Source organism: Heteronotia binoei, chromosome 21 (assembly GCF_032191835.1).
Source record: "Heteronotia binoei isolate CCM8104 ecotype False Entrance Well chromosome 21, APGP_CSIRO_Hbin_v1, whole genome shotgun sequence".
Lineage (NCBI taxonomy): Eukaryota > Metazoa > Chordata > Lepidosauria > Squamata > Gekkonidae > Heteronotia > Heteronotia binoei.
Genome location: NC_083243.1, coordinates 149,606,140 through 149,621,441, shown reverse-complemented (window position 1 = coordinate 149,621,441; position 15,302 = coordinate 149,606,140). Strand labels below are relative to the sequence as shown.

Genomic DNA, 15,302 nt, shown 5'->3' with positions numbered 1-15,302 from the left:
CCCTTTGGAGTGCCTCACAATCCTCTCTCGTTCTCACCACCCTGAACAATTTAGTGTCATCCGCAAACTTAGCCACTTCACTGCTTACTCCCAACTCCAAATCATTAATGAACAAATTAAAGAGCATGGGACCTAGTACTGAGCCCTGCAGCACCCCACTGCTTACTGTAAAAGGAAGTACTTCTTCACCCAAAGGGTGATTAACATGTGGAATTCACTGCCACAGGAGGTGGTGGCGGCTACAAGCATAGACAGCTTCAAGAGGGGGTTAGATAAAAATATGGAGCAGAGGTCCATCAGTGGCTATTAGCCACAGTGTGTATGTGTGTGTGTGTGATTTTTTTGGCCACTGTGTGACACAGAGTGTTGGACTGGATGGGCCATTGGCCTGATCCAACATGGCTTCTCTTATGTTCTTATGTCTTTCACTGCGAAGATTGCCCATTTATACTCACGCTCTGTTTCCTATTAATTAGCCAGTTTTTGATCCACAAGAGGACTTGTGCTCTTACTCCATGAGTCTTGAGCTTACTAAGGAGCATTCCTGATGTTACGCTTAAGGTGGCTACTTTCATCTTTTTAGCAACAAAAATAAGGAAGAAGATTCTTCCCATACAGCCACCCATACAAGAATTTTGGCCAAGTTATAGTCTCATTCTGTCACATTGTTTTATTATTTATGTTTTAAATCTTGTTCATAGTTATGTATTTTACTATGTATTTTTTAATGTTTTGATTTTTATGGCTAGAAGTAAACTGGATACTTTGGGGGTTTGCTGAGTTGTTATGGCCTATGGCTACAACAATAAAATACTTTGAACACTTTGAGCCTCTGTGTATATTTCACATATTTGATTTGCTTAACTGGTTCTTTAATGAAGAACAGAGGTGTCAAATGTCTGGCTTGTGGATCAGATTCATCCCACCCAGGGCTTTCATCAGGCCCATGGGGCTATTTTCTTCCCCCTCCCCCTCCTGTCCTCATCCTTTGAAACTCTGAGGTTGCCAAAGTTTCCAGCTCCTTCTTTTTTGTCTTTGCAGGCTGAAGCAATTCTGGACTTGCAAAACTGCAAAGAAAATGTGGAATGGACTTTCCATTAAGGTGTCTGTGCTCAGATAGACTATTCTGGGAGTAGTAGTCTGTCTGGGCACAGAGACCTTAATGAAAACCCATTCAGTGTTTTCCTTGCAGCTTTGTCTGTGTTGCAATGTATTTTAATGGAGTGGAGCTCAGTTTTACTTTTCAGTGTTTATATGGTCAGTTAGAAGCTGTTCTTTGCTGGAGTTGTGTGACCTTGAAAATAAAGGGTTGATGCTTTGAGCCAGCATGTCTCTGCTGAATGTACCAAAGAACTACTGCCTAGGGAACCCACAGCCATATTACACTGAAGAGCCATTGCCAGTCTGAGTAGACCTGGGGGCAGGGGGAGAAGCTTGCAATACCCAGTCAATTCATGTTTTCCTAAGCCCAGAACATTTTATAATTTTTGTTTGTATTTTTAGTTTCTGCAATGATCCTTGTGCTTTTTCTTGATGTTTTATTTTTAAAATTGCATTGCCAAATCCCACTGTTCCCCCATCTTTCCATTTTAAACAAAACAGCAAAAGATTTTTAAGCATGTTTGTATTTTAAGTAAAAAATAATATCTTTAATTGCATTTCTCTGTAACCTTTATAAACTACCTGGCATTACATTTTATGATATGCATGGCCTGGCCCCACAAAGTCCCATTTATGTCACATCAGATGATTACAGACCGGCAGTTTGGGCCAAAATCAACTCAAAAATCTCTGAAATTGACCCCAAAAATCTTTCTACATACAAACATCTGCTGCCTGTCCTCGTCCCATCCTCACCCCATCTTCTGTCCTCCGCAGTGCGATTGAAAAACCTACCACTTCCAAAGTGGTTGCAAATTTGTGAGCTGCAAGCCAGTCTCTTCCTTGGCATCTGGAAGCAGAAGGGCGCAAGCGAGGCATGTTGGTAGTGTGAAACCACCAAGCCGCCCCAAGTTGCATCCAGTTTTTAAAATTAAAACTGTTCAGTGCGCATGTGTGCACATGTGTGTGTCCATGCACACTTATGCACATGCATGTACACTTATGCATGTGCATGCACTTGACTACTGAAAATTTATGGGGACAGAAATGGTGCACAATGGTCGTCTGAGCTTGCCCATGTTGCCCCATGGATGGGATGGGCACGGCTTGTGGGGGAGTGTGTAGAGGCTTTAGGACGACTCTTTTTGAGCCATCCCAATTAGGGATGCCTCCCATCTGCCCCCAAATGCCCGTCTGTTATCAGCCATCATGGCCTCATAACACATGAGTTCAACACCCCCGATCTAGAGCCACCATGCATGGTTTGTATGTATGCAGTTTTGAGTTCTGATTTTGCAGCTCATTTAACTCTGGTCTGGATTGCAGTAGTGTCACCATTATATGCCGAATTTTATATGCTAGACTTCACCTAAAATTCACTAGAATGCCCTTTTTTCATTTGTGGAATGTTGGAAAATATGGCATGTGAAAGGAACACATTCTTCATTTCAGAGTTTTTACAACAAATAGTTTCAAGTTAGGTAACCATGTGGTATTTTTTTTTCCTGGTTCCTCCTTCCTGCAACTTGATGTCACACTGAAAGTGCATTTTTGCAGAATGTACAATTTCCTGATCCCTATCTTGCTGAAACACAATCCTTTCCAGGGTTGCCAGGTCTGTGTTGGAAAATACTTGGAGACCTTGGGGGTGGATCCAGGAGAGGGTGGGGTTTGCAGAGAGGAGGGGCTTCAGCATGGTACATTGCAATAGAGTCCATCCTTCAAAGCAGCCGTTTTCTCCAGGGAAGCTGATCTCTGTCAGCAGGAGATTAGTTGTCGAAGCAAGAAATCTCCAGGCCCTACCTAGAGACTAAAAATACAATGGAGAGAATCACGGAATAGGATGAGAACCCAAAGAAAAACCGTGACAAATAACGAATACAATCATAAATTCACTTATAATTATTAGTGTATAAACCTTCAAAGTATTTGATTGTCATGATCCATTTCAATAATTAGTATTGTAAGGTAAGTACATATAATTCATTTACAGAAATGCATCTAAGCACAATTACATCAGAACAAATAATTTAAAGTTCTTAGTGCTATAAAGTGTTTGTAAGTCAAAGTGCCTGTTCAGATTTTTCTTCCAAAAGGAATATATATCTGAAGATTCCCCGACATCCCTCTAAAATGAATGCTACAGTGATCTGTTTGCATTATCAGTGGGAATGGCCAGATTGTCTTTATACATATTCAATGACATTATGGTTTGATTTTTTTTTAAAAAAATCAGCTTCTCTGATCATCAGATCTTCTCTAAAAATAAAAAAACCTTTGACAATCAGCAGTCTCATGACTTCTTCATTCTACCGTCCTCTTATACTTTTTGTCAAAATGGGGGGTGGGGAATCTCCCGTCTAAAATATTTTATTTGGAACTTCTGTTAAATATCAAAATTAAGCCAACATTATTCATTTTTATAGGGATAAGGGCTTGAAATTTTGGCAGGGCACAAGAGAGACATCTTTTTAAACTGATGATATCATAGAAGAGGACAAATTATAATGTTCTATTGGTAATTGATGGTTATTTGTTGATTCTTCTATTATCTGGCCAGAGCTCATAAAAGTAATAAAGGCTGGTAATTGTTAAAATTAAATTATTTGTTTTATTGTGTAACAAGTATTTTAATGCTGCCTATTGCAACTTAGAGCTTCTTAATTTTGTCTCTCTTCTGAAAGGATATAATTAGTAAATTGGCTTTCCTACTAAAATATTACTTGGGGAAAAATACACAAGCTGTGTTGTCTTTCCAAAGGCGCTTATACAGTGTTGGAGACAGTCATAACTTGATGAAAGGTTGTAGTTTAACTTTTTCTTGTGATAAAATGATAATATATAATGTAGTTGTCTGGCAAGTAACCTTTTTGTTTTGTTTTCTTTTTTTAATCTGCATGCATACATTTTGTCATACCTCTGGGGCTGAGCCCCTTCATCTATTCAGATTTTAAGCTGTGTTTCAAGAAATTTTGAAGTTCCTTAAACAGATGGTTAGACTTTCCTGAAATCTTTCTTTGTAATATAAAACAAAGGAATGGTGCATTCTGTGGTAAACTCTATTTATACAGGGCCACATATCCTTGTACAAAGTCAACACACATAGAAGGGGAAGATTGGACATACTGGTTCAAACTACTCTTGCAAATGAGTGTATTGTTCCCACCCTTCTTATGGAAGTTTGTTTGATAGCAGGCTATATGCACATACATTTTATACACATGCAGATGTTGTCCTCTCCCTGTGGTCAGAAGCACACAATCTAGAAAGTTTCTGATTATTTATTTATTGCACTTATATCCCAGCCTTTCCCCATAAGCAGTGTGTATATGCATTCTATTTAGTGCAATTTATAAGAAACTATAAGTTTATAAACAAGCATGAATAATGCAGCTACTCAAAGCTGAAACACAAAACCAAATACAAAGTGTCCTTTTCTCCCGTAAGCATCCTTATGATAAGCTTTAATCATCAGGCAGCCGCCTCTTTTTACAGTTCACAAGTCCACAATTTGGGTGGAGTCTTTAAGTGTTTGGCTATAAAAATCAAACTGAGAGAATAAGGAACCATATCCCCAGGATATCCCACGGTTTTGTGCCTCAGTCCTTCCTCAGCCTTTTCTCTCAAAGATGTCGCTTTTTTCTAAAGCCACAGTTTCTCTATATCAAACACGGATCAATGCATGTTACTCAAGGTTCCTGTTTCCGGGACATATGAATGGCAGACTTATGAACTGAAAAAAGTGGTGGCTGCCTGATAAAGCTTATTACAAGGATACTTGGGGAAGAAAAGGACACTTTATGTTTCAGCTTTGAGTAGCTGCATTATTCATGCTTCTTTATAAACTTATACTTTCTTATATATTGCACTAAGTAGAATGCATGTACACACTGTAAGCGTGAAAATGGCATTTTTCACTGATGATTTATCTTGCAGTATTTTATCATTACATTGGTACCTGTGATATATATTATTTTCCCCATAAGCAGGCTCAGGCCATCTCACAACAAAGTCAGCAGTAAAACATTCAAAACAATAAAACAATAATCCAATTAAAACACCATAATCTAACCACAAGATGGCAGAGCAAATTCAAATGTTCCCAGGAGCTATTGCATGCATGTCTGGTAGAACAAATGTTTTGGGAATTAGGTGAGAAGCACTATTAGTGAGATGGAATATGGAGGATGTGGTGAAGCAGGCAAATGTACCTAGGCACCTGCCGCCTCAATCTGGTGGAACAACTCTGTTTTGCTGGCCCTGCAGAACTGTAGTAAGTCCTGCAGGGCCTGATCTCACTTGATAGAGAGTTCCACAGGGCCAGAGCCAGGGCTCAGAAAGCCCTGGCCCTGATAGAGACTAAGTGGATGTCTTTGGGGCCAGGAACCACCAGAAGATGTTGTTCAGAAGAACACAAGACTTGCTGTGGAACTTATAAGGAGAGTTGGTCCTGCAGATATGATGGTCCCAGATCACATAGGGCTTTGAAGGATAATACCAGAACCTTGAATCTGATCCAGTACTCAACTGGCAACCAATGCAGCTGGCAATTATGTAGATGGATACAGATGTTGTATAATAATAATAATAATAAAACTTTTATTTATACCCCGCCCTCCCCGCCTGGGCAGGCTCAGGGCGGCTAACAAGACATGGTAAAACCATGATACAAATAAAATAGAGTACATAATTAATAATTTAAACAGTAAAACCAATAAAACAGTATAACATTATAGTACAATCAGAATATGTGCAAGATGGCTCGGTGTTATTGATATTATCAGGAGTTCCGTCTTAAAAAGCTAATTGGAAGAGGGTGGTTTTGCAGGCCCTACGGAACTGGTTAAGATCCCATAGGGCCCGCACCTCTTCCGGCAGTTGATTCCACCATTGGGGGGCCTTTGTGGAGAACGCCTGTTCTCTGGTAGTTTTTAATTTGGTTTCTTTTGGCCCAGGGATTTCCAAAAGATTTTTTGAGCTTGATCACAGTGCTCTCTGGGGAACATATGGAGAGAGGCGGTCCCTAAGGTAGACAGGTCCTCGACCATATAGGGCTTTAAAGGTAATAACCAGCACCTTGTAACGAACCCGGTAAACAATTGGCAGCCAGTTCAACTCCCACAGCCCAGACTGCACATGTTCCCACCGAGGCAGTCCCAATAGCAGCCTGGCTATTGCATTTTGCACTAGCTGCAGTTTCCAGGTTCAGTACAGGGGCAGCCCCATGTAGAGGGCATTTCAGTAGTCTAACATCGAGGTGACCGTAGCGTGGATCACTGTTGCCAGGTCGCCGCGCTCCAGGAAGGGGGCTAACTGCCTTGCCCGTCTAAGATGAAAAAAGGCGGACTTGGCAGTAGCTGCTATCTGGGCCTCCATTGTCAAGGAAGGCTCTAGTAGAACTCCCAAGCTCTTAACTCTACGCACTGCTACCAGTTGCGCCCCATCAAAAACTGGGAGGGAGACCCCGTTCCCTAAGCCGCCGCGACCCAGGCAAAGGATCTCTGTCTTCACTGGATTCAATTTCAGCCCACTCAGCTTAATCCAGTCTGCCACGGCTTGCAACGCCCGATTCAGATTTTCCGGGGCATTGTCAGTCCGGTCACCCATCAATAGATAGAGCTGGGTGTCATCAGCATACTGATGACAACACAGCCCATATCTCCGGGCAATCTGGGCAAGGGGGCGCATAAAGATGTTAAATAAGATCGGAGAGAGAACTGCTCCCTGTGGCACCCCACAATTAAGTGAGTGTTTCTGGGATAGCTCTCCTCCAATTGCCACCCTTTGTCCCCGACCTTCAAGGAAAGAGGAAAGCCACTGTAAAGCTAACCCCTGAATCCATGCATCGGTGAGGCGGCGGGCCAGCAGCTGCTGATCAACCATATCGAACGCAACCGATAGGTCTAACAGCAGCAAAACCGCCTCGCCGCCTCGATCCAGATGTCTCCGGAGATCATCCATGAGAGCGATCAAGACTGTCTTTGTCCCGTGTCCCAAGCGGAAGCCGGACTGAAATGGAACTAAGGTGGAAGCATCCTCCAGAAAACTCTGCAGCTGCAACGCAACAGCCCTCTCAATGACTTTGCTCAAAAAGGGCAAATTTGAGACCGGCTGGTAGTGCGCCAATTTAGTCAGGTCTGATGTAACCTTTTTTAAGAGAGGGCGGACCACTGCCTCCTTTAGAGGGGATGGAAAATGGCCCTCTGAAAGAGATCTATTTATGATGTCCCGTATAGGGCATCTTAGCTCCTCCAGGCAGGCTTTAATTAGCCAGGAGGGGCATGGGTCAAGATCAGAAGTTGTTGAATGTGCAGCAGAGAGGACTCTGTCAACTTCCTCCAAGCTGAGCTGGTCGAAATGATCCAGGATCGAACTGGAAGGCAGGCACGGAGCCTCGAGTCTACATACTGAATCCAATATGGCAGGGCAGTTGCGGCGAAGTGATTGGACTTTGCGAAATATTTTGCAAGAGCCTCACAGCCTATCTCTAATTCCTTAACATTTGGTTTGCCCTGTGGCAATGTAGTGAGTGTTCGAATTATCCTAAATAATTGTGCCGGGTGCGAATTTGCAGATGCAATCTTAGCCGCAAATTACGTTTTCTTTGTGGCCTTGACTGTCATCTCATAGGATCTCATAAATTCCCTATAAGATGCTCTAATCGCTTCATCCTCGAGTGCGCCACCATTGCCTCTCTAGCCGTCTGAGGCCTTGTTTCAGCTGGCATAGTTCCGGGGTATACCACGGCGCCAGCCTAGTCCGGGGTCGCAGAGGGCGTCGAGGTGTGATCTCTTTGATAGCCCTGGAGAGTCGGCTATGCCAGACCTTGACCAGGGCCTCCAAGGAATCGTTAGGTAAAGTGGACTTTGACTCATAGAAGCATAGAAGCTATTCCACAACAGATTCCTTAGACTGTAAGATGCTTTGAAGACACTTGGATACAAATTTAGTTGTACCTTGATCAGCCATATTCTTTGTGAGCTTCCTCATAACTTGGAAGGTGTCTCTGAACTAAGGAATGTATTGATGAGAGAGAGGGATCAAAGGACTCTGTTCTGTTGCTCAGATGTAGAGATAGTATAATCATAATGATTACTAGAAAGAGTTTTTGTTACCTTAATGAAGGAGTTTTTCAGGGGAACCCAATTGGGCGCAAGTCACTCTTCCTTGAACCTCTCTTTATATACCATTATGATCCCTTGTTACTGGGTCACAATGTAACAATCCACACTCTATGAGTAGTTTACATTAGTCTGTGTGAAGTATGAAACTTTTCCTCTGGTCTGTTTTTCCAGTCAAAATGTAAAGGAAAAACGATCACCTTTTCATTTTAGTACAAATATTGCATTTGATACAAAAGAGGCTGCAGGGTTTGTGCATAAATCATGTGCTTCCCTTTTCCCAGTAGTCTTTTTCAACCCTGGGGAAAACCAAAGTCACAGGACTGATGTAGACTAATAGCCAGGTAGGCCGAGATGAGGGACAAAATTGCCCTTTTCTTCTGTCAACATAGCTCCAATAACAGAAGAGGCAACAGTGATTTTTGTCTCCTTCCCCTTTCACACTATTGTCACCTGGCTGTGGCCCATATGGTTATTAGTCCATGCAGGTCCTGCAGTTGTGGCACCTGATTTTTGCAAGGACAGGTTGGATAGCTGTGGGGAGGGGCATGCAGCAAAGATCTGCACTAGTCAATGTCTTCCAGTTACAGGTTACTGGATATGACCAATCAGAATACTGAAGAAGTGTGGGAACCATGTCATCCAAAACACTTTGTGCAAGTGCTCAAAAATCTGAATTTCTGTTTCATGCACTATAGACAATATATTAATTGTTTTTCTTCCCTCCCCCAATAGATTCATCTTGCATGGAAAAGCTACTATCTAAAGACTGGAAGGAGAAAATGGAAAGATTAAACTCAAGTGAACTCCTTGGAGAAATCAAAGGTAACAAATAACACAGACATGTTTTAATTTGAAAAACAGTCTTTAAAAATGCTTTAAAATAATGCAGAAGCCTCCAATTGATGTACAATCTGACTTCTCAAGAATATTAATATAAATTCTGTGCTTAGAGCGAAGCAAAAGCTATTCATGCACTTTGGGGGTATGTCAATGAGGATCTCATTTTGTGGACCTGCTCTGTCATGGCATCACTGAGCCCTGAAAATAATGTTTTAGCCTTGTCTTGTCTACTATCTTACTCCATTTGACTGGCAGGAACTGTTGCAGAAGCAGTATAAAATGTTAAATCTGTGCATGAGAACAATCTTCTGTAGTGAATATGGCAGTTAGGGACTGGACCTATTCTGGGAGAAAGTTACCTGTTTTTCCATAGGATATCTCCCACACTTCCAGTTGCAAGCCAGTGTATCCAGTTAGGATCATATACCTACTTCCTGGATGTCAGTTTAGGTTACAATTCTCAAAGTCTTTCAGAATAATCCCATGTCTTCTTTTAGCAGTGTGCCTTAAGAGACTTTGAACAGAATATTTTTTTGTTTGGTTTATTGTTTAGAAATTAGGAAGTTTAGGCATTTTGATTTTATTTTTATGTTTGTTTAGTTAACCTCATTTGGTGCCTCAAAAAGGATTATTCACTGATCATTTGGAACAGTTCAGTGGAGTTAAACGCTAAGAAGAAAACAGATTAAGCTGTTAGGAAAAAAGAATGTTGATTGTAAGAAAGAGAGGTGTGGTTCTGTGAGGAAGAGCTGTTCTTTGCACTGACTGTTACTGAGGAGTTGTTTACTTTAGAAGGAAGATGTTGTTCTTGAGGATAAATGAAGCACATACTCTGCCTTTGAAAAAGTGCCCTTCTGCTTCAAGACTGGCATCTGAGTTATGGGGAAGGGTGCCAGGAAAAAAAGAAAAAGTCAGTCATGCCAGCACCACACATTTGCAATGCTGCCCATGTTTGTCAGAAATATATAGAAGATTTTTAAAAGTTACAACTTCAAAACATGCCTTTTTGTCTTAATATGGGCATTTAATAGTTGTGATTTTTAAAATTCTGTATTAATATCTGTTTGTTATAATGTTGATAACACAAAAGCAAAAAATAAAATGTCTGTTTTTCTGGCATGTTCCCTTGTTCACAGTTACTCCTACATTGTATAGAACTGCATCACTTAATATTCACCAGGAATTTGTGCGTAAGAGTTCCCAGTGAAATGAATGGCAGCTGCATATTATTATATTTAAATTTATATGTCCGTATTTTATTTATCTGTGAATGTGTGGAGGTCTTCCCAGATTATTATGCCCATAAACTGTAAAATATGGACCACATCCCTGAGAGATAGAGATCTTGCTACTTAGATGTTGGCATTGGTTCTGTTTAGGGATGTGCACAAACCAGGAAAATTGAGGTTTATTTCCATTCATGGGGCCACATGAACCATGAACCTTCCCAATTAGAAGAAGATGAAGAAGATATTGGATTTATACTCTGGCCTTCACTCTAAATCTCAGAGTGGTTTACAATCTCCTTTACCTTCCTCCTCCACAACAGGCACCCTTGTGAGGTAGGTGGGACTGAGAGAGAGCTCTCCCAAAAGCTGCCCTTTCAAGGACAGCTCTGTGAGGGCTATGGCTAAACCCAAGGCCATTCCACCAGCTGCAAGTGGGGGAGTGGGGAATCAAACCCAGTTCTCCCAGATAAGAATCTGCGCACTTAACCACTACACCAAACTGGCTCTCTTTACTGAACTGGTTCATTTTGTGAGGTTTGTGATGTGATAGAATGGCTCATTTGTGGGCTGGAGATACCAAACTCATAGCAAGCCTTTAGCTGACTCCTCTACCTGCTCTCCAAGTTTGGTGAGGATTGGATTTAGGGGGTTTGAATTACAGCCATGCAAACATGTGCCCCCAGAAAAGTACTAGTCACAAAGCCCAATGAGGGGGGGGAGTCTTCAGTCAAGGAACCAATGAAGCTAAGCCCCTCTGCAGCGTGTAAGCAGAAGGACAGGTGCCTCAGAGCCCTGAGTAACCACCAAACACCCCCACCTCCACTGTTCACATTGAGGAATGATTTCCAGTTCTCTTCCCTCTCTGCCTCTAACTCTTGCTGCCAATGGGAAAAAAAGGGCTACATGTGAGCTGGGGGTATATATACCATTCTGCTTCCATTGAGCAGAATGGGAACTCTCTTACTGGTGGCCAGTGCTGCCTGTCAAGCTTTGGAGGGCCATTGTTGGTATTTCTAGGGCTGAAGAAGTCCATCCCTCTCTGCTTTGATGATTGTAATTGATCTGCGCCAGGGTGTCTGCCATAGATGCCATCAATATGCACCACCACAAACTGCCTGAACCTCCAGAAACCATGTGGAGGATTGTTGGAGGTTCATTACAGATGAGATCACATGGACCTCAGCTCATGAACCATGAACCAAATGATTTTCATTGCAAATTTAGGTTTGTGGGCCAGTGCATGTCCATCTCTAGTGCTGACTATGGAATTCGTTTTGTGAACTCAAGTGAAGTAATACATTTCCTTTCTCCAACATCAATCCTTCATGCAAAGGGCCAACAACATGGTGGCCATCTGTGCCATTGCATCTACCAACACCTTTCCTGATACTGAACAGGTGTTTTTATAAACTGTGCAGGGTCAAGTAGGGCTTTTCTGGTTGGCTGTGCCTCTTGTGGTTGGGTCCTCCCCCTGTGGCAGCCATTTTCTAGTTGTGTCTACCACTCTGTCAAAATTTCCCTCCATTTTTCATCTGCCTAGATCTCCCCTTCCAATCATATGTCAGCAGGGATGATGTCAGATATCACCATACATAGCTTGTTTTAGTTTTATTGTTTTATATGACATCATAAATCTTTTGTTTAGCAGAATCCTGTATATGTCTTGCTCTTGATGCATTGAAATAGCCTGCAGTGGTTTTTTCTCAATACACAGGCCTTTCAAATATACAAGGTCAGTCTGTAAGTAGCATAAGCAGTTATGTTATCTTCTAGAGTCAAAATTGTCCAGCAAATCCATAGAAGAATGGCTTCTGGGCAACTATCTACTGTGTGAAGTAGTCTGTCTTCCATTTCTAGAGGAGAACATTACTGGAACATAATCTATATTTATAGGCATTGTGGCTCAAATGTCACATGCAGTCTTCCTTTGTACAGTATGTGCTATTTTGGGGATAGACGTTGACTGATGTGAATAGTTTTGCTCACTTCAGAAATGTGCTTGCATTGTATGGATCTGTTACTTGAATATGGTCTTTTAATTGCCCATATATTTCATAGTCACTTTTGTTTATATTGTTGGACCTTCATTTTTTATAAAATGGCTTTTGTGTATGATTTGTGGTCTAAATGTAGGTAGCAAAGAGTGAAGCTCAGGTTGGTTTCTAGACTTTTACAGCTTGACAGAGAAGATCTGCTCCTTCCACTCAGGGAGCGATTCCCACTGTAAAATCATTGCACATATCAGGTTTCTTGCTAATGGTGTGATAGGAATAGCTGCTTCTTCTTCAGTAACTAGGGAAACAAAAATATGAGGAATAATGCTATGTACATTATAATAATGTGCAGGATGGTGACCATTTGGTGAATGTTGTGATGTTCTCATTGCAAGTGCTGCTCCTGGTTTTAGAGGAAAGTTTAAAAGAGGATAATTTCCAATCATACCAAACCTTTAATGGCATAATAGATTCAGATAAAAATACACAGAATATAAAAATTTAAACATTGGAGATAAAATCAAAATAAAACCGAGCTTACAGATGCATTCAAACATGGTCAGAATTAAATTTAAGGATGTCAGCCAGAAATTTTGCCACAGCCTCACTAACCACCCCCTCAGTATCACTCAATAAATAATAACAGGGTGGCAGAATAGACAAATCTGGAGAAAAAGAAAGCTTGCCAAATAAATCTTTACGGAGGTTATGGTATAAAGAACAATCAAGCAATATATGCTGGATTGAGTCAGGGGTATTTGCTCCACAGGAGCAAAGTCTGTCGGCTAAAGGGACTCACTGATATCTCCCTTGTAAAACTTTGGAGGGAAATGCGTTAAGTCTAGCCAACATAAATGCCCTGCGATGACTTGGAGTGGTTAGGTCTGATAGATAATTGGGCATTTTGCCACAAAAAGCATAAAGACCTAAGGAAGCTGGAGAGCAAATATAACGGTCAGTTGGCCGTAATTTCGTTTCCTCCGATTCCCATAGTCTCAGTTTAATACATCTGAAGATATATGACTCATCAGCGGTAGAAAAATCATCTACCTCTAACCCCAATTGATTGAGTTTAGACAGAAGCACTGCTGTCCAGGATGAAATATATGGGTCTCTTTTCATACAATCAAGAAGGTTGTTGGGATCTGTTCTAAAATGAATTTTGAGCCAGAATTTAAACACTGCAATCCAGGCTTTTGTCTCCACCAAAGACTGACCCACTTCAGAGCAGAGAGCAAAGTAGGACACACATTTTGGCAAACCAAGAATTTGTCTAAAGAATGAGGCTTGAATGCCCTCCACTTTCCTGGTAAAAGCTGAGATCCAAATAGGGATACCATAGAGGATTTGGGCAAGCGTTTTGGCTTTGAACACTTTAATAGCTGCTGGAACTAATTGGTTGCCCCTTGCAAAGAAAAACTGTTTAATTTGAGCAGCTGAACATTTAGCCAAGTTGACGGTGTTGTTACGATGTGAAACCCAGCTTAACTTGTGGTTAAAAGTGATCCCCAAGTATTTAAAATTTTTTGTTTGCTCGATTGTTGAATTGCCAATAAACCATCTCTGTGGGCGCCAGCAGTTTGAAAAGACAACTACTTTAGATTTGGTATAATTGATAGTAAGTGAATTACAATTACAGTAGTCATAAAAGGCATTCAAATACCTTTGCAGGCCCCTCTTGTACAAGAGAGGATGGTAGTGTCATCGGCATAAAGTAATAAGGGGACCGCTCGGCCTGCAAGTTTAGGCGGATGACCGTTGAGAGGGTTCAAAAATTGTGCCAGGTCAGTTAAAAATAGATTAAAAAGATGCGGGGCCAGCACGCAACCTTGTTTAACCCCCTTTAACACTGGGATTTTACTAGTCAAGTCACCGCTAGAAGAAAATTTCACTTGGCAAAAGGTATTAGAATGAAGTTTCCTCAAGAGAAACAGCAGACGAGGGTCCATTCCCAGGTAACCTAGCTTGATCCATAGTTGGGCTCTATCTATTGAATCAAAAGCACCCTTCAAATCGATGAAGGCAGCGTATAATTTTTTTGACCCGGTATGCATATATTTTTCAGCAAGGAAGGCCAGAGTGCAGCAGTGATCCATAGCAGATTTGCCTTTGGAGAAACCAATCTGTTCAGGACCTATGATGTTGCCTAGGCACATCCAGTCAGTTAATCGGAGTTCTAAATGTTTTGCATACAGTTTGCCCACTATAGATAATAAACTAATGGGGCGGAAATTTTCTGGTAACTCCAACCCCCCCTTTTTGTATATTGGAATAATTATAGAGTCAAGCCAAGAGTCAGGGATGGAGCCATGCAGATCGATAAAAGAGAACAATTTTGCAAGGGGCAAGAGCCACCAATCGGCAAACTTTGTGAATACCTCGGCGGGAAGGCCATCAGGGCCAGGTGCTTTACCCGCTTTTAAATCCTTCAATAACTCACTGATTTCCTCTAGAGTTACTGGAGGCCAGACCGGCATATCAGTAACTGAGAAGTTTGCTAAGATAGGAGGGGATACACATGGAGCAGCAAAAATGTTAGAGAAGTAATCAACCCTTGTTTGCTCAGAGATATTTGGGTCAGTAACAGAATTGTTTTTTAGATTACCTGAAATGATTCTCCAGAAAGCCTTATTATCGTTAGATTTTATCAAGTGGTAAAGTTGGTCCCATTTATTCTGAAAGAAAACTTTCTTTTTGGATGTAGTAAGCTCCAGGTAGGCTGTCTTGTAGGCAATGTAGGCCTTAAGTTTTGATTGGTCTTTGGAGTGACAAGAGGATAATTATTATTATGTATGTATTAAGAATTCAGAAAGAGAAAAGTAGTCAGGTAAGCATGCATGATACTAGAATGCACAGATAATCAGGAGCCTGGGGAGGGCAGGGGAATGGGGGGGGGGCACTGTCATCATAATGGGAAAACCTGGAAGTAATGTCAGTGCATTCTAGGAATCACTTGAAACATTATAGTTTTACCATAGAGTTTCTGGTGATTCATAGAGTAGACTGGCATCACT

The 15,302-nt window shown here is 41.4% G+C and overlaps 1 protein-coding gene across 18 annotated transcripts in view; it reads left to right on the top strand.

The window, feature by feature from the left end:
• SOX6 (SRY-box transcription factor 6) overlaps positions 1-15,302 on the top strand; it is an 841,142-nt gene that overhangs the window by 504,151 nt on the left and 321,689 nt on the right. For all 18 annotated transcript variants that reach the window (XM_060261709.1, XM_060261715.1, XM_060261714.1 and 15 more), the window contains one exon: positions 8,958-9,047. In XM_060261709.1, the coding sequence (XP_060117692.1) occupies positions 8,958-9,047 (90 nt within the window). The remainder of the gene's footprint in view (positions 1-8,957; positions 9,048-15,302) is intronic.